General features: G+C 42.9%; 1 protein-coding gene across 2 annotated transcripts in view; it reads left to right on the top strand.

The window, feature by feature from the left end:
* Positions 1-23,925, top strand: part of NHEJ1 (non-homologous end joining factor 1) — a 74,635-nt gene extending 50,710 nt beyond the window's left edge. The window contains exons 6-9 of one of the 2 annotated variants that reach the window (XR_009700622.1): positions 14,386-14,618; positions 22,137-22,254; positions 22,822-22,940; positions 23,409-23,925. Coding sequence is in view for 1 of the 2 variants with exons in the window: in XM_061187564.1 (XP_061043547.1) it covers positions 22,137-22,254; positions 22,822-22,940; positions 23,409-23,483 (312 nt within the window). In the remaining variant the exon portion in view is untranslated. The remainder of the gene's footprint in view (positions 1-14,385; positions 14,619-22,136; positions 22,255-22,821; positions 22,941-23,408) is intronic. The other variant, XM_061187564.1, reaches the window with a different exon arrangement.
* Positions 23,926-25,060: the final 1,135 nt, after the last annotated feature.

The raw sequence follows: 25,060 nt of genomic DNA, 5'->3' as shown, positions 1-25,060 counted from the left end.
CTTAGCTCTTTTGGCCTAATGGGAGAAATATCCCTTTTCCTTTCGTCAGTCTGTGTCTGGTCCTGGGGCCACCACATTTGGCCCTGCAGGTTGTGTACTGCACAACTCCAGTGAGTTCCATTCACATAAAGTATGATGCCCTGGAGTCATGCACTGAGCGGCTCTGCTGTTAGTTCAACCAAGGCAATCTCAGTACTTTTTTTTTTTAAACCTTAGACAAAACAGAACCCAAAATACCAAAACCAGAACCAAAAAAACAAAAAAAAACCCACGTTTACTTAGGACTAAATTCTTCCCCACACCATCACTACGTTATTCATATAAATAATGCAAGTTCTACTAAACAAACAAACACCTTACATATGTATGCTCTGGAGTTAGACAGGCCTGGGTTTGACAGTCTGGGTTGACTGCACCACTTGCTGGCTGTGCAACTTCGCTTGAGCAAGTTACTTAACTTGTCTGAGTGGGGGCTTCAGAGTCAAGTGATCTGGTTTCAAAGCATGGTTCTACTCAGTTACTAGCTGTGTGACTTTGAGAAAGATACTTAACCTATCTGGCTTCAGTTTCTTTTTCTGTAACACGGGTATATTAATGTACCCTATAGAGATGTAAGAGCGTGATAAGATAATATACTTAGGTACTTTTCACAGTGTCTGGGCACATAATAAACCCTCAAAGGTACTGGTTATGTGCATAATTATTATTCTCATATTTCTTTCCATTTAGCAATCAGTATATTAATAAAGATGGCATCCCTTGGTTCAATGTTTATGTATATAAATGGATTTGAAATTAGTTCTCATTATCATTACACTGAAATATCCTTCCCTACCTAAACAGACAAACAAACAAAACAAAAAGGAGTTCACATTAAAACAAGAATGCGATCTTCTCCTATCAGTTGGCAAAAATTAAGATGGATTATTATAGTTTTGGCAACAGTGTGGGGAATTGGGCATTCTTTATATAATTTTAGTGGGAAGGTAAATTGATACATTATTTTTGGAGGGCAATTTTTGGCAGTATCAGACATATCCTTTAATCCAGCAGGTAGGAATGTAATCTGTAGAATTATTAACATGCAAAGATATACACAAGTATGTTCAAAGTAGCGTTCTTTATAATAGGAAAATTGGAAACAGTTTAAATGCCTACTGTTATGTAAATAAGAAAAATTATGGTTTATCCATTCAATGTAATACAAAGAAGCCATTAAAAAGAGTGAGGTAGACCTGTCTATACCTTGAAAAGATGGCCATGATATACTATTAAGTGAAAAAAGAAAAATGCATAAAAATATGTGTAATATGATCCCATTTTAGGGGGAAAATCACCTCTGTGTATGTTTACATAAGAATAGAAAAATGTCTGGGAGGATATACACCAAATTGTTCACAGTGATTACCTCTGAGGAATGGACTGGAGGTGAAGAGAGGGAGTCTTTTACTTATATACTTCTGTAGTGTTTAAACTTGTGTTAAGTGTAAACTTAAGTCAGTATGTTTCTCTGTAATTTTTTAAAAGGAAGAAAAATAAATGGATGAGTTTACCCAGCACCAATTCCTTATCCTGATAGAGTTCTTTGCCTCTTCTTAGACTGATTGATTGGTTTAGCTTCCGGGGCCCACTGGTCCTTGTTCCTTTCCTCAGTCTTGTCTGGCTTGGTGGGTGTGTTGCCGGTGGGATAATTCTCAGTCCCTCTGGGAATTTACAAATTCTAATTCTCTTCCAGAGTGTAAGCACGAGATCAAGTCCTCTGGATTCTTGGCCATATTTCATTGCTTCTTTAGAGCTCCTCTGGCCCTCTTAGATCGCCCTAATTTCTAATCTAATGAGGAAGGCACTTTCCTAATGGGCCCCAAGAGTTCTACTTAGGGCTTTAGGCCTATCTTCACTAACCTTACCCAAGCTTCACCCTTCTTGAAAGTTTCCTTAGCTCCTGGACTCTTGAAAACCCTGTTCTCATCTCTTGAGAGATATGTGTCTGTTTGGTTGACTTCCTAATATTAAAGCTGGTGCTATTCTTTGGAGCTTAGAAATCTATCCTTTTGTTCTAGACTAGTTCTAGCCTCTGTTTGGTAATTATAACATGACTCCTAGTGGCATGTGCTGTATTCCCAGCAGATTGTTACCTTGTGTCCACCTTCCTGCCAGGATAACAGGGGCTTCCTTCTTTTCTGTTCTGAAGATTTGTGTCCTCTACACCACCACTCCCCTTAGTGGACCTTCCACTGGATTCCACCTTCCAGTTTGAGGAACACATCTTGCATTTCTCCATTCTGTCCTCTTTTCCCACCCTTCCCCAGTTGCTGAACCCTTCCACTGTGCCTTCTGGAATTAATAGTACATCATCAGCAGAATCTTCTTTAGCTTCAGTCTCTTCTCTGGGCATTTCTTTCTCCTTCCTGCTCAGAAACCTGGCTTTCCCCTGAGGATGTTTCTTTTTTACACCCCTCTCACATGGTAGCTATTTCTTCTCCCATAGTCCTCTTACCACTGAGTTTGAAGGTGGGATACGTGACCTCCGTGCTTCTAATTGCTGCTTTCCGACTGTTCTCCCTCCTCTTCCCTAAAAAGCCTGGCTTTGAATCTCGTGTCATAAGATTATATCATCCATTATTCTTCATTGTTGTTGTAAAGCACTGACTCTGAGTCATTCCAACTCATTTCTTGGGGACTTTAGCTCCTGACTCACCACCACTTTCTCCAGTCTTCTCTGATTACCTTGACTTCTGCTCTGTCTCATTCACTGATTACTGTGGACATACTCTAGAGCACTGGTTCTCAACAAGGGGAGGTTGTGCCCTCAGAGAACCTTTGGAAATGTCTGGAGACATTTTTGGTTGTCACCGTTTGTGGTGGGGTGCTGCTGGCATCTAGTGTAGTATGTAACACCCAGGGATGCTGCTCAGCATCCTGCAGTGCACAGGATGGCCCCCATGACAAAGAACTGTCTAACCCAAAGGGTCAGTAGTGCCACTGTTTAGAAGCTGCTCTAGGGTCTACTCTGGACTTTGTCATCACCAGTTATCGCAACCCCTCCGTAATCTCAATTTTATACATCCTACTTTCCAACCATTTCCTTTTCTTATCATTCCAGCTCTCCTTCTCTACCTCGACTCGACATTCCTTTAATTCCACAGAGACCTCCAGTCCATTGACCTTACCCTCCTTTTCATTGTCTTGACTCCTTTGATGTCCTGCTTCCTTTCCTTACCCAGCTTCTATGGTCAATCATTATAATCACTTCCTTGCATGCACTCTTGATTCTGTTGCCCATCTCTTGTGTCATATACAGTTAAACCCAACTTTTCTACCTCTTCCATACCTGCATATGCAGCCAGATATAGTCAGAAAAAAAAAAAAACAAAAACAAACATGCTGACTAGTTTCAATTTAAATTCTTGACCAAGAACTTCAAGTGCACCCTTAATAATGCCAGGCAGTCATATTATATTTCCCTAATCCATTCACTCTCCCATCATTCTAGATGACTATTTCATACCTTCTTCTCTTTCCTTAAGTCTCTATCACCTTAACCTTGCTTCCTAATTTGCTGAGGGAAAAAGAAGAATCAATAAGAAGTGAATGGTAACAGACTTACGCCACCACTTCTACCTACTGCTAACATATATACCCTCATAGACTGACTTTCTGCTTGTTTGCATAGATAAATTAGCCATCTACCAATCTAAAAGCAGTCCCTCTATTTGTGCAATTAGATTCCATTTTACCTATCAAGGAAATTGCTTCGGTAATTCTCCCCTCTCTAACTTTTTGCTTTCTATAAGTTTATCATATTAGCATACAAATGTGCTATTATTTTTCCTACCTTAAAAATCCTTCTGTTGATACCCTGCTTTGCCTAGTAACTACTACCCTACTTCTTTGCCCCCTTTGCTACAAAACTCCTTTCAAGAGCTGTCTATTTTCATGATGCTCAATTTCTCTCTTGTTCTCTCTTAAAACCATTTCAGTGGGGTTTGACTCTCACTCTACCAAAGCTGTTCTTGAAAAGGTCGCTGCTGACTTTCTCACTGCCAAGTCCAATAGTTAGGTCTTGGTTCTCGTCTTTTTTGATCTACAAGCAGCCTTTGATACAGCTGGTCACCCAGGCCTTCTTGACACACTATCTTCATTTGGCTTCCAGAGCTGTGCACTTTCTTGGCTTTATTTTCCACTTCTTGGTTACTTCTTCACAAGCTCCTTTGCTGATTCCTTCTCTTCTGCACTCCCTGCAGGACTTAGTCCTGGGTAATCTTCTGTTCTCTACCCACCTTCACTCTGACTGATTGCATTCAATCCCTTGGCTTCAAATACCATCTTTACGCCTGTATCTCCAGCCCAGATCTTCCCAAACCCCACACTTGTGTCTCCAGCTGCTTGCTCAACATTTCCACTTGAAAGTCTAATAGACATCTCAAACTCAACATATTCAAATTGAATATTTCCTTTCCATTCTCTGCTTTATTCTCCCACAGATCTTACAAAAGCCACCTCTGTAACTAGATTCAGTGGAAGTGGGAAAGGAAGAAAGCTGATTTGGCCAAGTGTTTCCTTAGCTTTTCTCTCATATCCACTGCCCACCTTCCCTTTCTAGGAAGGGACCAGTACAGCCTTTCACATCTCTTGGTCAGTCTTTTCTTTAGACCCTCCCTTAGGTGCCTTTCTACTCTGGCTAGTGGCCTTTGGGGTGGAGTGGGGGTGGGGGGCCCCTGGGGTGGGCATCAGAGGGAATAAATTCCTCTCCCACCCTCTTCCTCTGTTTTGGTGGGTTGGAGGGCCAAAGCCTTGACAGATAATGTTTTATTATCAGCAGGTGTTGCAGATGCCCTGTAACCAGAGCCTAGATTTGGTCCTTCCTTCGTCCCCTCACCTGGAGATGAACCCTGGAGTAGCTGTTCTGTTCCCTAGGGTCAGCCTGGTGTCAGGGCTGCCTGTTCTTGCCTCCTAAGTGAACCTGAGGATAAGAGTTTAGCAAACTCAGTGGGAATCTTAAACCCACAAGATTATGGCTTCCTACGAGGAAGTGGAGAGTGTATCAGTTAGGAAACGCTTAATTAGGTAACCAGGGCATTCTCTCCTGCTCAGTGAAACCTAGATCCAAAGGAGTGTGAGATGTACTGTACCTAGAAATGATCCAGGCATCTTCGAGTCCCTGTGGTCCCTGGACTACAGCGGGAAGAATGGACAAGGGATGCAGAAATCCCAGGCTGAGGGACTAGAAAGGCTCAGAAAGCAGCTTTTAGCCTCAAGCCTGATTACATCCATTTAGGAAAATTCCCTCCTAATCAAGCCTGCCTTGACCCCTCTGCAGAGTCACACTTCTCTGTTTCTCCAGCCCCCTTCTCCCACCACCCTCAACTCCCCCATAGTGTGACCACACTCCTGTTCAGAGTCGTGGTCTGGTTGAAGTGTATCTTTTAACCTCCACTTTTCTCCTAGTATTCCATCTTTTTCTGGCATCTCTTTAATGCCTCATTAGGCCTGCCTAGTTTTCCCTAGGCACTGGATTTTAGAGTCACCATTGGACAGCTTTGGGTCACACCCCTCCATCACCACCCCAGCTATGTGTTAGGCAGGTGCCCTGTTGTGAATGAGTATTTTGAGCTGAACTGTGGCAGGTAACTCAGGCCTAACAATTAACCTGCTAGCGCTTCAACCTCCTAACCTTGAAGCCTGCCAGGTTCTTGATTTTCTGGAAAGTGACTTTGTATCCAGAATTTTTTTTTTTCTTAGAACCTCAGATTTCTTGGAATCTGTGCCCTTCTTTAAACTCAGAGTTCAGGGGGGCCAGGCACTGGTACAAGTCTGAAGAGCATGTCCCTCAACAGGTTTGCCATGCTTGGACTTTGGTAGTCACTGCAGTGTTGTGTTAAATCTTTTTTACATTTTCATTTGGATGTTTGATTTGATTTGGTTTTCACTGTCTTTTAAAGTATTTGTACTTGCTCTTGCCCTCCCTAAACCTAGAGCTCTACAATGATTCAGATGGTACCAGGACCTCTTCCTTGATTTTTCATCCTAATCCATTTCGTCAGGCTCCTATGAGCTCACTATCTAAACTGCCTATGTTTGCCTGCCAGGTTTAGCCACATAGGCAGAAGAAAGGCAGCTTTCCCTCCTCCTCAGACGCATTTGATATTGTTAGTATCTGCTACAGCGAGCTCGTGGACATCAGCAGCTATGGGCTTTACAGAATTAAGATTATACATACTCTGAACTCTTAAGGAATTCATAATCCAGTAGGATGTTAATGTACACAAATAAACATAGTATATTATAAACATGTTTCAGTTCGCTCATTTGTTTAAAGGATTATTTCAGTAATTAATTGTAAGGAAGAAAATCCCCTCAATTAGCTTAGGTAAAAAGGAAATTTACTGAAAAGGCACAAGGAGATCTGTCCGTGTCTAATTTCAGGACACCTAACCATGTCTCACAGGAACTGGAAAGTTAGCGTCTTTCTCTGGGATCTCAAGATCGCTCATCTCAAGACCCACTGACAGGTTTGTTTCTGCTCCTATAAGCTATTGACTGACATGTGGCTTTGGCTTGCCTTACTGCTAACTCTGACTAGGTCTGCATGGCCTTTCTAAGTAAGCAAGCACTGTTATCTAATGCGAGTCTTTACAGCAGGAGTTTTTCACCCTGGGATCCATGGGTCCCTTGAGAATTCATGCTTAGAATTCAGGGTTTCATGAATTGGATGCGGGGGGGATTGCATCTTTATTTTCATTAACCTGTAACAAATTTAGCATTTCCTTTATTATAAACGTAAACAAGGTCAGAATGGCTGTCATCAAAAAGTCTACAAACAATAAATGCTGGAGAGGGTGTTAAGTAAAGGGAACCCTCCTACACTGTTGGTGGGAATGCAAATTGATACAGCCACTATGGAGAACAGTATGGAGGTTCCCTAAAAATTAAAAATAGAGCTACCATATGATCCAGCAATCCCACTCCTGGGCATGTATCCCCAAAAGATGAAAATTGTAATTCAAAAAGATTTAAGCACCCCAGTGTTCATAGCAGCACTATTTACAATAGCCAAGACATGGAAATAACCCAGGTGCCCATCAACAGATTATTGGTTTAAGAAGATGTGGTATATATATATATATATATATATATATATATATACATACACACAATGGAATATTACTCAGCCATAAAAAATGAAATATTGCCATTTGCAGCAACATGGATGGACCTAGAGAATATCATACTAGGTGAAGTAAGTCAAAGACAAATATTATATGATATCACTTATATGTAGAATCTAAAAAATAATATAAATGAATCTATATACAAAGCAGAAATAGACTCACAGACATAGAAAACAAACTTACAGCTATCAAAGGAGAAAGAGGGTGGGAGGGATAAATTAGGAGTATGGGATTAACAGATACAAACTACTATACATAAAACAGATAAACAGAAACTAGGGGCAGGACGGGAATAAAGACGCAGATCTACTAGAGAATGGACTTGAGGACACGGGGAGGGGGAAGGGTAAGCTGGGACAAAGTGAGAGAGTGGCATGGACATATATACACTACCAAATGTAAAACCGATAGCTAGTGGGAAGCAGCCGCATAGCACAGGGAGATCAGCTCGGTGCTTTGTGACCACCGTGGGGGGTGGGATGGGGAGGGTGGGAGGGAGAGAGATGCAAGAGGGAAGAGATATGGGTGTGTGTGTGTATGTATAGCTGATTCACTTTGTTGTAAAGCAGAAGGTAACACACCATTGTGGAGCAATTATTCTCCAATAAAGATGTTAAAAAAATTTTTTTTTAATTAAAAGAAAAAACCACCAAAAAACAAAAAACAGATAAACAACAAGGATTTACTGTATAGCCCAGGGAACTATATTCAATATCTTAACCTATAATGGAAAATAATCTGAAAAAATATATATATAACTGAATCACTTTGCTGTAACCTGAAACTAACACAATATTATAAATCAACTATATTTCAATTAAAAAAAAAACAAATGTAAGCAAAATTCACCATGTCATTAGCAGTATCTGTGACTTTGTCACCAATAGAAATCACAGATATTTTCATATCATTTTATGGTTGCTACAGATATCATGAAATATAATTTACGCTCATCACTACTTGAAATTCTGGTGGTTATTTGACCCACTACTAGATCTTATAATTTAAGGTGTTAATAAAGAAGTACATATATTATTCTGTTACACATTTTATTTTATTTATTTATTTTTAAAAAATATTTATTTGGTCACGCCGGGTCTTAGCTGCGGCAGGCAGGCTCCTCTTAGTTGCGGCTCGTGGGCTCCTTAGTTGTGGTCTGCGAACTCTTAGTTGCAGCATGCATATGGGATCTAGTTCCCTGACCAGGGATTGAACCTGGGCCCCCTGCATTGGGAGCACGGAGTCTTAACCACTGTGCCACCAGGGAAGTCCCCACATTTTAAGAATATTTGAATATGGCATTTTAATTAATTTATTTCCTTTGTAATCTTATATATTTTATTTTATGCATTTAAAAAGGGTCCCCAGGCTTCACCAGACTGCAAAGGAGTCCATAGCACACACAAAAAGCTAAGCATCCATGCTGTGACTTTTGGGTCACACACCCAATGAAGAGAATCTGGTTGATCTAGAGATTGACTTCTCTTGGGTCAGGTGTCCACCCTTGGTCTAATTAGTTGGGGCCAGGGGATCAGAGTCACACTGATTGATTGATCAATCAATCAATAAAGGATTGATTCCGTGTGTGTTTGTGTGTATGTGTGTGTATGTACACTCTTGTTCATTTAACAAAGAATTTGAGGCAGCTTTTTAAATATTTCTTTCAATTTTATTATCTCCCAGTCCTGGAAAACAATGTTCTCTTGGCCTATCCCCAGAGAGTTTGCTGCTGAATATATTTACTAAAGTCTAATGGAGCATCCCTAGACCTCAGGCTAGTTTTAGCAGGAAGCAGCCTTGGGATGGTCAGGATCAATGCTAGAGAAGCTCAGACTATGGGAAGCAGCAATCTCAGGGCACTGAATTTGAAAAGTGCTGAGGACTCGAGTTATTCCTCCTCTGCAGGACTTAAAAGGAGACTTTTGCCTCCCTATCCCCACCTCCCATCCCACCCCCATCCCAGACAGTACATCCCTTGCCCGATACCTACCGACTGTTCTTGCTTTTAGAATGCTGACATGAATAGCTTTATAAGGAAAGAACTTGCTGAGATGTCTCTGAGGTTGTGCTGTTCGCCCTCGCTTAAACTCTGCTGGACTGTGAGCATGGGAATCTGGGACTGCAAAAGGAAGAACTAAGACGTCCCAAGAGTTCCAGCCCCTTGCTTTCTGGACTCAGTGAGAGATTGGCAGCCAAGGGCTCGTCTCTAACTGGGCTAATCAGAAGAGGTCCTCAGCCAGGATTGGGATATACTTCCATCCCAAAGCTCTGCAACAAATATAGAGTATAAGCTCCATGAGGGAAGTGGCCATGTCTATAACCCCAAACTGAATTCCCAGCACATACTTCAGAGCCTGGCACGTGGTAGATACTCAATAAATATTTGCTGAATGAACCTGAACTCTAGGAGCTCACAGTCTACTGGGAGAGAAAGGAAACAAGTAAACATAAATAATTGAAAATTATTATGACTGTTTTGAGGAAAAAGAATAGAGTGCTATAAGAACAAATACTTTAGACGATATGGTAAGGGGACCAGGAGAAGTTCCGTTTGAACTGAGATATGAGATCTGAAAGATGAGAAGGAACCAGCCACTTGAAGAGTAGGGGGAGACAGATATACAGGAGATGCCCTTACGCCCCTGGCCAGTTAGTAGCAATGCTGAGGAGGAAGTCGAAGTCTGCCTGCCTATTTATCTAGGTTCTTGTAGGCTATTTGTAGAAAAAAGAAGGGGTCTACTGTTGATTCATGGTTAGTCTGTTCACCACTGCCCCCACCCCACACCATTCCTTATGTATCCAGCTTGGTTTTATAATGCCTTAGACCTAGTGTTGCTGACTGACAATCAAAGGCTCCAGTGTGTGCCCAGCCATAAGAACAATTATCTGTTTATGTGTCTGACTCCCCAACCAGACTATGAGCTCCTTGAAGGCAGTGAACTCCATCTTATCCTTAGGACACAGCACACTATCTGGCATAGTCAACAGTTTTGATTAATGGCTGAATTAATAATAACAGTTAATATTTATTGAGTGCCTTCTATGTGCCAGACAGTGTAGTGAGCACTTTACATGCGTTATCTCATTTGATCCTCAGAATTAGTCTAAAATGCACGTAGTATTCTTATTCCCATTGTATAACTGGAGAAACTAAGGCTTAGAAAGATAAAGTAGTGGACTTGGGATCTGAGTGTAAGCAATTCAACTCCAGAGCTCACACTGTTTTGCCAAATTAAAGTGCTTCTGGTTGCCTTCAGGTAGCTGAGGTTCCTTGGAACTCCAAGAGAGCAGAATTAATATGTTACGTACATGATCTCATTTAACAATCCTCACAACAACCCTCATTGATAGGAATTATTCTACTCATTTTATAGAGAGAAAATTGAGGCTCAAAGAGATTTAATAGACACTTAGCCAAGATCATAAAAAGAATATGTAAGTGGCGGGCTTATTTTCAAAGCTAGGCCCATGCGACTCTAGATCCCGTGCTCTGTCCCCATTCTGTGCTAACACCAGTTACTCAGCCACTAGGCAGGAATCTGCTCCACTGACTGTGTTAAAGTCCTTTGAAAGTTGTCCAGGCCTGTTGGGAGCCTGAGAGTCTATTCCTGACAGAGGGAACAGAGTGGAGGACAGGCAGAGAAGTGTGGGAGAGTAGAGACTTTATCTTTTTAAAAAAATCTTTTTGAAAAATTGAGATATAATTCACATACCATAACATTTACCAAAAAAGTATAAAGCAAAAGTGTATAATTCCGTGGTTTTACAATATTCATAAAGTTGTGTAACTACAACTACTATATAATTCCAGAACCTCTTCATCACCCCCGAAAAGAAACTCTATATCGACTTGCAGTCATTTTCCATTCCCCCACTCCCCCCATTCTTGGAAATCACTAATCTACTTTCTGTCTCTATGTAGATTCACCTCTCGAATATTTCATGCAAATGGAATCATACAGTATATGGTCTTTTGTGTCTGGCTTCTTTCACTTAGCATTGTTTTCAAGGTCCATCCATTGAAGCAAGTATCAGTACTTTATTCCTTTTTATGGCAGAATAATAGGCCCTTATAGGGATATACCACATTTTGTTTATTCATTCGTCAGTTGATAGACAGTTGGGTCATTTTCCACTTTGGGGTTATTATGAATAAAACTGCTATGAACATTTGTGTGTAAGTTTCTGTATGAACATACGTTTTCAATTCTCTTGGATATATACCTAGGAGTGCAATATAATAACTATATGGATCATATAATAACTCTATGTTTAACTTTCGGAGGAACTGCCAAATTGTTTTTCTTCTATTAATAAACTTTTAAAGTCAAAGTATAAGATGCATACAGAAAAGTGCCCCTATCATAAGCATACAGCCTGAAGAATTACAAAATGAACATAGCTGTGTAATCAGCACCCAGATCAAGAACTAGAAAATTTCCAGTACTCAGTACCTACCACCTCCAAAGGGTCACCGTCCTGACTTTTAATATGATAGATTAATTTTGCCTGTTTTGAATTTCATATAAGTGGAATTATATGGTATGTACTCTTTTGTGTCTGACTTCTTTCACTCAACAAAATTTTTATGAAATTCATCCATGTTAGTAGTAGTTTGTTAATTTTCATTTCTGTATAATATTTTATTGTAAGACTATTCCACAATTTATTTACCCATTTGTGTTGGATGCTTCATAGTTATACATATGTTAGATTTTGTAGATACTGCCAAACGGTTTTCCAAAACAACTATATCAATTTATACTCATACAAGAAGTATATGAGAGTTCTGGTTGTATCGCATCCTTGCCAACACTTGTATTATCTGCCTTTTCTTTTTAGCCATTATAGTGAATATGTAGTGGTATCCTACTGTGGCTTTTTAACTCCCCCAGTGACTAATGAGGTTCTGTACATTTTCATGTAATTATTGATCACTTAGCTATGACCGAGCCTTTTGTCAATTTTCTATTGGGTTATTTGTCTTTTTCTTATTGATTTTTCAGAGTTCTTCAAATATTCTGAAAATGAGTCCTTTGTTGGTTATATGTATTGCAAATATTTTCTCCCACTTTATAGCTTGCTTTTTTGCTCTCTTATTTGTATCTTTTGATGAACAGAAGTTCCTAACTTTGATGTAGTCCAATTTATCAATCTTTTCCTTTATGATTTATGTCCTGTTAAGAAATCTTTGCCTACCTAAGGTCATAAAGATCAGGCCCTTATCATGAGCGTGTGTGTGTGTGTGTGTGTGTGTGTGTGTGTGTGTGTTATGGGGAGGCGGTGCATCACCGTATAGAGGAAGATTCTGTGGGGTGGAGAGGACAGGAAGGGTGGGGGCGAGGAGCCCATGAGATCACAGCCGCCGTGGGCTGTGTTCCCAGCTGTCAAGCGTGTAATGGGGAGTGAAAGAGAATCCCTTTGGTGGTAGAGGTCCTACAGATAATACTACCGGGTCCTCTAAATCACCTCTGTGCCCTACAGACCCAGTTGACTGTCCTCTCTTCTCCACTGATACAGGGAAAAAATGAAATATGTGCTCCTGTGTATTGCTCATGGCACAGGGCAGGGATCACAAGCTTTCAGAGTCAGATACCTGCTGTATTGTTGTGATTTTCTTTTTGTTCTTAAACCTGATGCTCTTTTCTTTTTGGTTTTTACCTCTTTGTTTCATTTCCACTTGGAGAAAGGATGGTGAGGTGGCTGACTTTGAGAGAGGGGCTAAACTATCCTTCAGACTGGTTGTCCCCGATGGGCTGGTTGGCGCCCCCTCCCTGAGCCAGAGCTGACAGGAGCTGCTTGTTCTTCCTGGAGAAGGAGTGGGAGTAGAAAAAGAAGGAATGAGAGTTGCTACTGCACTTTCTGAGGGGCTCTGAGGATTCCTTCCCCCCCAGGAAACCACTTGCGTCCCCCCAGCCCCTTTGCTGCTTGTTAGTTAGAAAGCCGTGGTTTGTGCTGGCGCTGGGTGGGGCTTCGGGGACAGTGTAGGCTCTGGCCCTCCGGAGGGGAGGGGGTGGTTACGAGCGAGCAGAGGGTCACCACTCAGGCTGTACCATTTGCTTGTCACCTTGAGAAGTTCCACCTTGTCTAGCAAAACCTCCTTTCAGAGGCAGCCACCACAAAGGGCTCTTATGAGAGCGGCGGCTCCTGCCCCCACCTTCACTTCCACTCCCTTTACCATTATTTTTCTTTTGGGGCAGAGCTGAGGGGCCTTCCTGCTATGACTTTGAGGGGCTGTACTTATTTTAAAAGGAGATTTAGAGTCTAGAGCCTCCCCATACCAGAGATTCATTTTTCTGATTTTCTAGTCCTGTTGGAGGACAGTCAAGGACTTAATTAAGTAAGGCCTTCCTTCTCTAGAGGGCATTTTGTCTTTTCCCTCTATCAGTCTCTTGGGCTCTTTGGAGGTTTCAGAAGGAAGGTGAGAGAGCTACATTCTAGTACCACTAGGCCTCAGAACAGGGACCAACCTCCTTCTGGGGAGTGGGAGCTGGGGGATGGGAGGGAGAAATGGCTGTCTCAGTGGGTGATTTTACGAGGAGATACAGTGAAGTGGTTCAAGTGTATGTTCTGGAGTTCAGCCTCCTGGGCCTTCTGCTGCCCCATTCTGCAACTTTCTAGCTGTGGCCCTAGTCAAGTTTCATAACCTCTCTGAGCCTTTGTTTTCCCCTGTATAAAATGAGAATGATTTTAGTGCCTACCTGGTAGGCTTACTGTGGAGATTAATTGAGATAATGGATTAAAATGCTTAGCCTAGTACCTAGTACATTGAAAGCATTCCAAAATGTTCATCTTACTAATATTATTCAAGCCTTCTGTTTGGACCTCTCTTTATAGTCTTTCTTCCCATCTCCCTTCTCTTCTGACTGTGCACTTCAGGGAGCTACCTAGGCCTCAAGCAGAACCAGAAAAATCTGGACTTTATCTCAAACTGTTTTGAACTCTGCACCTATTTTATCTCGGTTGCATTTCCAGCACTGTGAGGGAGAGTGAGGCAGCAAAATTATCCCATTTTGAAGGGCAGACCACAAAGAAAGCGATGTAATGATTTAACTGGATTGCATGTATGCATGCTTGGATAGGTGAGTGTATGCATGCATCCATTCTCCCACCTAGTTTTAAAAGTGGGGAGGGCTGAGGTAGACTATAATTAATTTGCAAGGTCTCAAACACAAGATTAAGTTCAGGTCTGTTTGTGTTTTTTCCCTAGTAGAGCCCAGTGCCGAGTGGGTGGGTGCTCAGGAACCGGAGGCCGACGGGAGAGCATGGTGAGGTCAGCCTCGGCAGGGCACAATGGCCAGGGTGGGCCTTGTGTGACACAGACCCAACAAAGCCAAACCAGACCAAACACAGGAGCAGGTCAGCTGTCTCGTCGACTTCGCATACGATCTCAAGGGCAGCGTGCCTCGTATCCTTAGAGCGCCGGGTCTCTCCCAAATCACCAAGGTTTGTGATCAGTGAACTGAGGGAATTCAGAGGCGTATTCTGTGAGGGACAACACAGAGGGTCCCCTTGGGCTTAGATCTTGCCTGAAACACCTCATCCAAGTGAGCTGCTGTGGAAAAATTTCAAGGGAGGCGAAGGGAGAGTGAACTGGTCGTCTTTTGAAAACCTGGACATCACCACCACGTCTCTTTTCTCTGTCCTATTAACTTTTTTTTTTCCCCTCTCAAACTCTGAAGAAGCTGTGAGATTAATCCCATCAAAAACATATGACTGACTGTTTGAATGACATATCTGCACGTCACGTTTTTCTACTTTCCAAATAGCCTTTACTGAGTGTATATTACTTTACAATGGAAACACCATAGCAGAGCCTCTTGCCCAGGCCTCACTGGGGAGCAGGAAACGGCGGTGAGAAAGGGCTCCTGGTGGAATCATTGTTGGACTTTAGCTAAAGTTTTTCAGGGAGTAAGCTGTTTATGCTTTGTGTGCTTCTGGAATAGGAAGCTTTACTCTCCACTGTTATACCCACCACCTCCCAAAAAAAGAGGGTGAGGAGAATGAAGGTGAAACCTTGGCTTCTTGGGTAGGTCCTGCACATTGGGAGAGTAAAGAAGATACTTGAGAGGCAACAAGAGCATTTGAGGGGAGGTCAGGAGACATAATTTATATGGAGCAGGCAACCTTTACATGTATTACCTCATATAATCCTTCTGTCAGTCTCATAAAAGTAGGTATTGGTCTCCTCATTGTTCTGGTGAGGGGACAGAGGCTAAAAGAAGTAAGTAACATAGCTGCTAACTGGCAAAGCCAGAGTTTAAAGCCAGGACCTCGGTCCTTACTGGAGACTGAGGATTGGGCTCGTGTGGCCATGGTGGACAGTAAACTACCCACAGGTTACTAGCTGGGTTTCTGTGACTGTACCTCCCTGACCTGGGCTTTGAGTAGTCACTGAATCTTTAGATCATATGCTTTGGCACGCAGTGGGGAAAGGTTAACAATTGGGTGAGACCCTGGTTTCTCTAAGTACTAGAGCTCATTAGGGCATTTCTTGAGCCTCCTTTGTCTTGCAGAGGGAGGGGACAGAGATTTCTTGGGTACTTATTCTACTCGCTTGTTTAATCCTCTCATAACTCTATGATGTAGATATTGTTTGTCTCAGTCCTCCCTCCCCACCCCCCATATCTACCCAACCCTCCATCTCTTTTTTTCTCTTAAAATAGGACGTTGATTAAATACAGTAAATTGCCCAAAGTGTCACAGCTAGCAAATAGAAGACCTTAGGTACAAATCCGAGTCTTTGTGACTCTAAAGCCAGAACTTAAAGTTTGTTTCTACTTATCTTTTTTTCTGAGACTTTTTCCCCCCTAATTCCTAGACAGTTTTGCTTCTTCCTCTTTGAGTGAGAGCCACGTATGGCTTCCTCTTTTTAAACTTTTTGACACTTCTCTTGGGCATTGGGTTCACCTTTCCCACTGAGTCTCCCTGTTTTACTACCCAGGTTGAGTCTGTGTTGTCGACCCAGCAGCCATTTCAGGTTATCTCTGATTTTATTTTAGGTTTCTGGATTATCCCTCTGTAACATCTGCCTTATGCCCTGGAGTAGAGTTATCCTTGATTCCTCTCACGTTCTATATCCAATCCATCAATGAATCCTATCGGCCATACCTTCAGATATATCCAGAATCTGATCACTTCTCACCACCTCCACTGTTGCCACCCAGACCCAAGCTACTATCCTCTCTCACTTGGTTATTGTAGCAGCCTCCTAACAGATCTGCCCACTTGTCTTTCTACATTCAAAGTGATCTTTTTAAAATGTGTATCAGATCATTTCACTCTTCTCTTTATAAACTCCAGTGGCTTCCCATCTTACAGAATAAAAGATCATATGCTACATTATCTCACGATTTCAAATAAACACACAGACACATATCCACATACCTGCCATGCTCTTCCTCTGATATAGGGTGACCATCTAATTTATCATTCCAAATTGGGACACTTACACGAGAGAAAAGGAGCTCTACTAATAAACGACAACAAGCACAAACTGGGACTGACCCAGGCAGACTGGGGATCTGGTCACTTGATCTAGATAGCCAGTGGATCGTCCTGTTACTTTCCTTTAGGTCTTTTTAAAGTGTCATCTCTCAGTGAGGCCTTCTTTGACCTCTATTTAAAATTGCAACACATTCCTGCCCCATCCCATAATCAGCCTGTGCTGATTTATTTTTCTCTGTGGTGCTAACACCATCTGATAGAGAGTATGGTTTAATTAGCTATGTTTGTTGTTGATCTCCCCTCTCTAGAATGTAAACTTCAGGAGGGCAGGGAATTTTTATCTCTTTTGTTCAATATACTGTATCCCCAGCACCCACATCATCGTGAACACTGTAGGTAATCAGTAAATATTTGCCGAATGAATGGATGGTGTGGGGGGGTGGAATTCTATTCCGAAGAGTCTTTCTCCTTGGAGTCCTCTTCCCAAACCAGTTTTCTTGTTCCTCCCTATTTATTTTGGTAAACCTTTGGTAATCTGAGACCTTAGAAGGGTTTTCCAGTATGCTCTTACCGCAAAGAGGAGCTAATGATGAAGATTACCATGATTTCCTAACCTGACTTGGGCCCTCTAGGGAGGGAAGTTTGTATACAGTACAGCAGTTTACCACATTGCAAGAGGGAGGAGAGGATTCTTACCCTTGGGAAGTCACGTGTTGGGGGCCCTGCCCTGGCGGTTATGATATTGTGGTGGTCAGTGTCAGGGCCTTGGGGCTGTGCCAGCTTCTGGGGCTGGTGCCAGAACCAAAGACCTACTCAGGGCTAGTGCTGGGGGCTCCAGTTTGCTCATTTCTCCCTTCTCTTCTGTCTTTTAAACCTGTATACTTCACCTGTGGGTCCATACTGAGTAGGGTGAGCAGTATATCGGGGTCCAGCCTTTCCTTACCGAGGCTTCTAAAGGTTTCTTTTCTGAAGCAGCCTCAGAGGAAAGGAGGGATGAGATGGGGGTGGGGAGTGAGGGTAGGATCAGACCTTTTATTTCTAGTTGAAAATGGCAGTTGGGATTGCTCCAACAGATCCTGTTGGCATCACGGGGTAGGAGGGGGGTCTTAGAATTTCCAGACCACTGGGAGTGAGTTTTAGACTCAGTGAAGATGGGAATTATGGTTAAAGGAGGGGAGTTTGGGGCCTAGCAACCAACATGGGCTGCCATAGGGACAAGAAGGGGAAATAAAATGCCCTTTATGATTTCTGTAACTTTGGTTTTCCTAACGCTTCTGATGTGGCCGTATAGCAGGGGCCAAAATCCTAGTGGACTGGAGGTGAGAGAGTAACAGAGCTACTGGAGACAGGAGAGTGATGTAGCTCTTATGGCTCTTAAAGGGTCACAGTACCAGCAGTAAGTGGTGAAGAGGTTCTAAATGTAGCAGAAAGCCTAGAAAGGGAAACCTTGAGGAAACTTCTGACTCCTCAATGTTGTATCAGTAATAGTTTGATGCCAAGGAAGCCTTGGCAAGTAGTTGTATAGCAGAGAAAGCCACTTTGTGAAACAAAAGGGATTCCCATGGGCATATCCTTAATTCAGAAAACAAAGTCCTTTGCCATCTCGTGGATATGAATTTAGCCTTCCAGTCTCATTTCCCATGAGATCTGTCCACCTGTCTGTCTTTTCACACCTTTGTGCTTCAAATACTTCCACCACATTCAAAGTCTAACCTTGCAAAGGCTTAACTCAATGTCACCACCTCTGAAGTGTTTTGCAGGACTCTCAGTGAGACTTTGTCCCTTCCTTCTTCTCTGGGTTCTTATTACCCTTTGTTTATAACTCTGTTATAGCATAATGCCTGAAAAACACACACACACACATACAGGTTCCTCCTTCTATCTGAAAGTAGAGCACTCCTATGAACCATTTCATAAGCTGAAATGGGGTAAAGTGAAGGAGCAATTACCTTTTTTCATAAAAGCGAAAATCTTTTTTGGATTTCTTCCAGTTAGCAAAAACAGGTACTAACGTAGGCTTTTCCTAAAAGCAAAGTGGCATCAAGCAAATTTTCAAAAAGCGGGGGATACCTGCATCTGCCTCTGTCCCATGTGTGACTGTAAACTCTTTGAGGCAGGGCCTCTGACTTATTTATCTTTTTTTTTTTTAATTTTTATTTATTTATTTATTTATTTATTTATTTTTGGCTGCGTCGGGCCTTCATTGCTGCGTGCGGGCTTTCTCTAGTTGTGGCGAGCTGGGGCTACTCGACATTGCGGCGCGCGGGCTTCTCATTGTGGTGGCTTCTCTTGTTGCAGAGCACGGGCTCTAGGTGCACGGGCTTCAGTACTTGTGGCTTGCGGGCTCTAGAGCACAGGCTTAGTTAGTTGTGGCGCATGGGCTTAGTTGCTCTGCGGCATGTGGGATCTTCCCAGACCAGGGCTCAAACCAGTGTCCCCTGCATTGGCAGGCGGATTCTTAACCACTGCACCACCAGGGAAGCCCTGACTTATTTATCTTTATACTAACTCTGTCCTGTTCTGAGGAGGGAAGGACTGGTACATCCACTTCCCCTCCCCCAGTCCTGTAGTACCTGGCACATGGTAGAATCTCAGTAACCTTTCTGCTGAGTAGAATTGATTCTGGGTTAATCAGATGAACATATTATACAGTAGACTGACCTGGCTCTTCTTCCCCTCCCCATTCTGGGCAGTGACCCGCTTGTGGCTGGTACACCTTGCTCCTGGCTCAGGTGTACTTATAGCAGGGGGCACTGCTATTTGCTTTTCTTAGTCCTGACTCCAGCTTCTCCCTTTGATCTCTGCTGCCCGCCCCAGCTCACCCCTACCATTGTCCTGCACAGGGAACTAATATTTCTCCTTGCCAGGCTCAGGCCTCACCACCTGTCTTCCCTAGCATATTCTGAGAATGATGCCCAGGGAATCAATGATGATGGGGAACAGCTAGAACAGGATTAAGAGTATGGCCCTTCAGCCCTCTGAGAGTTCCAGGTAGGGCCAGTTGCCTCCTTTATATCTGCTCGTGTTTTTCTTGTCCCCTGAGGGAGCTTGTTTCTGAGCTGGATGGGAATATATGCAGATGATATGTGATGCAAGGAATTAAGGGCTGTAATCCTGGGGAAGCCTGTATTGCCCTTTAGACTAAAATTCTATGCTTCAGAGAAGTAAATAGGGTAGTTGTTATATGCGAGGGCCGTGAAGCCACATGGTCTGGATTCTGATCTTGTTCCACCACTTACTAGCTGTAACTGCCTCAGCAAGATGGGGTCATACTCATGCCTACCATAGTCCTTCATTCATACATAGTTACTGAGCATCCCCTGCGGGCCAGGTTGTTCTAGGTGCCAGGGAAATAGCAGTGAGTAAGACAGAATGGGTTGATACCTTTAAATACTTAGAGCAGTGTCTAGCACATAGTAAATATGCAGGAAATGTCCCAATATTCTCTTCCTAGTATTTTTCTGAGAATAGACAATCGGGTGGGATGACCTTTGGTAGCAGCTGCAGGACCAGATCTCCCTGAAAAGGGGAAGGATGGAGGAAGGGCTAAGATACAGCTTCTGGATTTGGACTTAGGTCCAGGACAGCAGTAGCTCCAGTGGCCTTTCATTTCTGGCACTTCATTTTGAGACTAAATACATGAACTGGCTAAAGGTCACCCTGGAAATTTTATGAGTCTGTTTAGTTCCATAGAAAGGGCAGGAGGAGATGACCCTGGACTGCCTAGATTCTGCCTGGCCTGTTTGTACAGACAGCGCAGTGCCTACCAAACCGTGTGTGGGTGACCCTAAGAGAGGCCACACTTCCCGAGCAGTATGAAGGGAGATCCCAGACACATGAGATGTGAGGACGGAGAACAGCCGTTTGCCTCTCTGCTGTCAGGGCTCTCTGGCCATAGAGTAGAGGACCTTCTGCTGGAGGAGGTGGCTTGGGGGTTGGAGAGCTGAACTTAGGAAGGAGAGTGAGGTGAGATAGAGGTCCATGGCCTGTTTCAGTTCATTCCTCAGGGAATGCTGCTGAAGAGGGCTGTTATACTCCTAGTGAGATTACTGCTGGAAGCAACGTCTGCACTCAAGACTCCTGACTGATTGTCTGCGGTTTCCAGTGAAAGTCCAAGACTGATACAGTCTTTATGTGAGTAGGGTTGGAGTAGAAATCTATGTTACATTTCCCAGGGATCAATAAGTTTTTCAGTTACCACCATGCTCAGGGAAAGAGCTGTATAATCTTGACCATGGTTCAGCAACTACTTCACTGCTTCTCCCACTTTCTCTCTTCCATCCTTCTCCCACAGTGGGTTTTCAGAAACGAATGCCCTTATAGCAAAGAGAGAGTGCCCTTGACATGAGATGTGGGCCAATCCAGGATTCTTGGGCTTGTTCCCATGTGAGCTGCTGGCATGGCTTCCCTTGGAGAACCTGCTAACTTGGCTGGGAGCCATGGCGATTTGCATGCATAGGGACAGATGAAGTGGTTCTGGGCCCTTTCCAAGATTCTGAAGTACAGCCAGGTTTAGGTCCACTGGACACCATACTCTTTCATCTCATTTTTATTGCACTTTCTTAAGTCTTCAGCCATTACTTAAACTCAGTTCAGCCAAGTATATGAAACCTGAACTAGGCAAAGCATTTTGCTGTGGATATAAATCCACAGTTCATTCCATAATGAAGGAAATAGATAAATATAATGTGATTGTAGCAGTGTTTCTCAATTTTTTTTCATTATCACCTCCCTGAGGAACCTTTTAAGACATTTTTTCCTAATCATCCCCCCTCAGGAAATTTTAATACCATAGATAAACCAAAATTCTGTTTATGTACTATTTGTGTATCTGTGCTTTATACTTTAAATGAGTAAGATTTTTTTCATCCCCCAAGAGCAAATTTTCTCCCCACTTGGGGGGAAATATCACCCCCATTGTGAGTTCATGGATTATAGTAAAGCACAATGGGATTGCATAAGGAATATAAAATGGCAGGCAAGCCTCCAAAGCTTTGTAAACTTTGTTTCTCCCATCTCCTTTGACTGAACATCATATCTCCATAATTTATTCTTGTCTCTCAGTCTGTCATTCCCATTTTGCTCTCTTTCCCCTTTCCTGGATTTCATCCTTTTTCTCTCTCCAGTATAGAAGTTTAGGAGTGAATTTAATTAAAATAGTAATCTGTACAACTCAGGGACAACTTAGGGAAGATGATTTCGTAAAACAGTCCTCTAAGAGGTCATCCTTTTGGACAAAAGAACCTACAAACCTATGAGGTATTCATGGGGAAACGTAATAGACATAAGCATTGAAGGAAATAAAGATATTTGTTTGGAGTTGCCTTTCAGAGGAGAAGACCTCCCAAGAGGTCTTTATATTGGTCCTAACAGGTTTGGATATGGATGTCCTATATTGGATCTAAGTTCTGTATATAAATTCTTTCAGGGTTGATGCCAGTTCTGCCAGTGGGATATCAAGTTTCTTTTCTCTAGCAATACCATGTCACCAATGATAGCATCTCCTCTCCCCTGTAGAAACTACCAGAGGCATGCAGTGTTGGTGATGGAAAACCCTTTGTCACAAATCTACAGAGTCTGTATATGGCAGTCACCAGACAAGAGATCCAAGTGGGACAGAAGCTTCAAGGCACTGGTGAGTAGCTCTAGAGGTACTTGGTCTCCCTGGGGTTAGAGTTAGGGTCTAGGTTTGTGCTGTTCAATATGGTAGCTCTAGCCAATGGTGACTATTTAAATTTAAATAAATAAAAATTAAATAAAATGAAAAATTCATCCCCTCATTTGCACATTTCAGGTGCTCAATAGCCACATGTGTCCAGTGGCTACCAGGTTGGACAGCTCAGATACAGAACATTTCCATCACTGCAGAAAGCTTTATTAGGACTGGTCTACACGCTTAGGAGAATTAGTGAGAGAACCAGGAAAAAAATTAATCTCCCTACCTGAGACATGACAGGCAATATGTAGAAGAACAGTGAGCTGTTTTGGGTCAGGGAAACTCTTGTCCTACGTGGTTAAAGTGGGCCTGGAGAATCTTCACCATAGAAACAGCGCTTTCCAGAAGTTAGTTGGAAGTGGATTGTGTCTGTTTACATATTAGTACCAAAGCCTGGCCTTTATCAGAATGCTTGGTAAATGCTAATGCCTTTCTGGTAAGAAGAAGGCAGTCATCACTATCTTCCCTTGATCTTTCGGATTTCAGGAGATCCCCAGACCTCAAGCAGTGCCTCCTCACAAGGAACTGATAGCCAACTTCTGAATCAGCCAGAAGAGCCGGTCTCCTCAGCACCATCCCTCCCAGTGCCTGAAAAAGAGCCCACAGTAAGTCATGAGCAGCTTCCTAGATAGCATTTCAAGATTTGGGAGAGTCTGCACCTATAGCTCCCAAGCCAGTGGTCCCTGGAATTGTCACCTAGTTGACACTGCCTTAACAACACTGGGGGATATTTGTGACCAGGCATCGAAATTGTGGATTTCTGGATGGAGAGTCACGGTCTTTTGCATCTTCCCTTGCTGTCTCCTCTCTGCAGTTCTTCTGAATGATGGACCTTGACTCCTTTTCTGCCTTATCGCACTTGCAGTGATGGTCTATGAGGTTGTTGCCTAGGGGAGAAGTGATGTGCGTATCTCCTGCATAGAGTCTTATATCACATTCACTGCCTGAATGGACTTCAAAACTCCTGCGTCAGCCACCCGTCTTAACCAGAGCCATGGGGGGAAGGAATTTCTTTTCCTAACTTAAGTGGAACTGTTCAAAACCTCTATTAACTTGGGTTCCTTTTTTTCTAGGTTACTTCAGGCCCTATGCAGAGACCTCAGCTGTTGAAGGTCAAGAGGAGGAAGCTAAGTGGGCTCTTCAGTTAACCTGTCGCTGTCTCAACTGCTGAGGATGGACTTGGAGAGTAGTTTCCTAGTGTCACCTTGAAAGGAGGTCCTGTGGCAGCAGCATCTCTGACACAGAGTTACACAGTCAGGGACTCCACTGTAAGGGCAAGATAACTGAAGTTCATGTTGACAGGCATGGATACTATTAATTGAGGGAATCCTGGCTCCAATCCATCGGGCACTGGCCTTCCCTGTCCGAGTGGAAGCCAGTCTCTGGGAATCCCATGCCCTCCTTTCTTTTGGTGAAGGTTCTCTAGACCCAGGATCTACCATGGACTTTAGGTATATGGGGCAGGTCTGCAAAAAGGCACAGCATGCTTAGGAAGCCTTGTCTACCTTTCTTAAGAGTCCCTAGCCAGTCCCAGGTGTTCCTCAGAGACCCTCTCCTCTCTTTAGCATGGAATAAAAAGCACTCACACTCCCCTGCTTTTGAGATTGCTTATCTGTGGAACACATAACCAACTCACTTCACTTTACTGGGTCCCACCCCATTGTTGTCTCTGGATGAAGTCTAGGCCCTCGGTCTAATCCTTCAGTTTCTTCTTATACTTCTCTTCTGTGGCCTGTGCTAAGCCTCCATTCGGGAGCTTTGATCTTGAGACCTCTCTCCATGGTGGGCACAAGATAGCAGAACATATGGTTTCTGTGCTCTTTGGTCCAACTTGATATGGGGTGTTTTTTGTCTATTTCCAAGGCATAGACAACAGGTTAATACGGGATTGAATATGGGATTGAAATTACAAAGAGCTCTGAGCCCTAGGGCCAAGTTAGTTTCCCGGAGTGGGAGAAAAAGGAATTTTATTTTCCCATCCTTCACTTCACTTCAAATAACACAGTAACTAGAAGAACTAGAAAAGATAGGATGACAGGGAACAGGAAATATGGCCAGAGGAGTTCTCTGGAACCAAAAGAATTGATGTATAGAATGAATAGTGCTTAGCAGGAAAAAACGTAAAGACTGTATGAGATAGGCAGAATCTTAGTTAGAAAGTGAACTCTTTGGACAAATCTAGCAGGATTTGAGACTTCCCTGGCTGTCCAGTGGATAGGACTCGGTGCTTTCACTGCTGTGGCCCCGGTCGGGTAACTAAGATTCCACAAGCTGCGCGGCATGGCCAAAAAAAAAAAAAAAAAAAAGAAGATTTAGCAGACCAGGATTCTCAGAGTTCCTTGGCCTTCTCTGCTAGGTTTTCCTCTATAGGTAAGACCATCTGAAACTTTACCTTGGAGAGACAGGAAGGGAAGTAGAACTCAGATGTTCACTGGGAGCTGTTAGGTAGAGGCCTTTTCTGGTTTAGTTACTTACGATGGTCAAAGGCCTCCTCGTCCACATGTCCTCTCTGGCTGGGACTGGTGTGTCTGTCCCCATGTCAAGTCTTGTGGGAAAGAGGATGATCCAAGTAATCATAAAATAATAACGATTATAATAACGATAATAAACAGCTACCAGTTAATGTATACCAGGTACTCTAATGAGTGCCTGACATTGAATCCTCACAGCATCATATGAGGAAGATACTGTTAACCCACTAGGAAATGGAGTCTTGAAGGGATTA

The sequence above is a fragment of the Eubalaena glacialis genome, chromosome 1, assembly GCF_028564815.1.
Source record: "Eubalaena glacialis isolate mEubGla1 chromosome 1, mEubGla1.1.hap2.+ XY, whole genome shotgun sequence".
Lineage (NCBI taxonomy): Eukaryota > Metazoa > Chordata > Mammalia > Artiodactyla > Balaenidae > Eubalaena > Eubalaena glacialis.
Note: the sequence above shows the minus strand (reverse complement) of the source record. Positions and strands in the feature narration are given on the sequence as shown.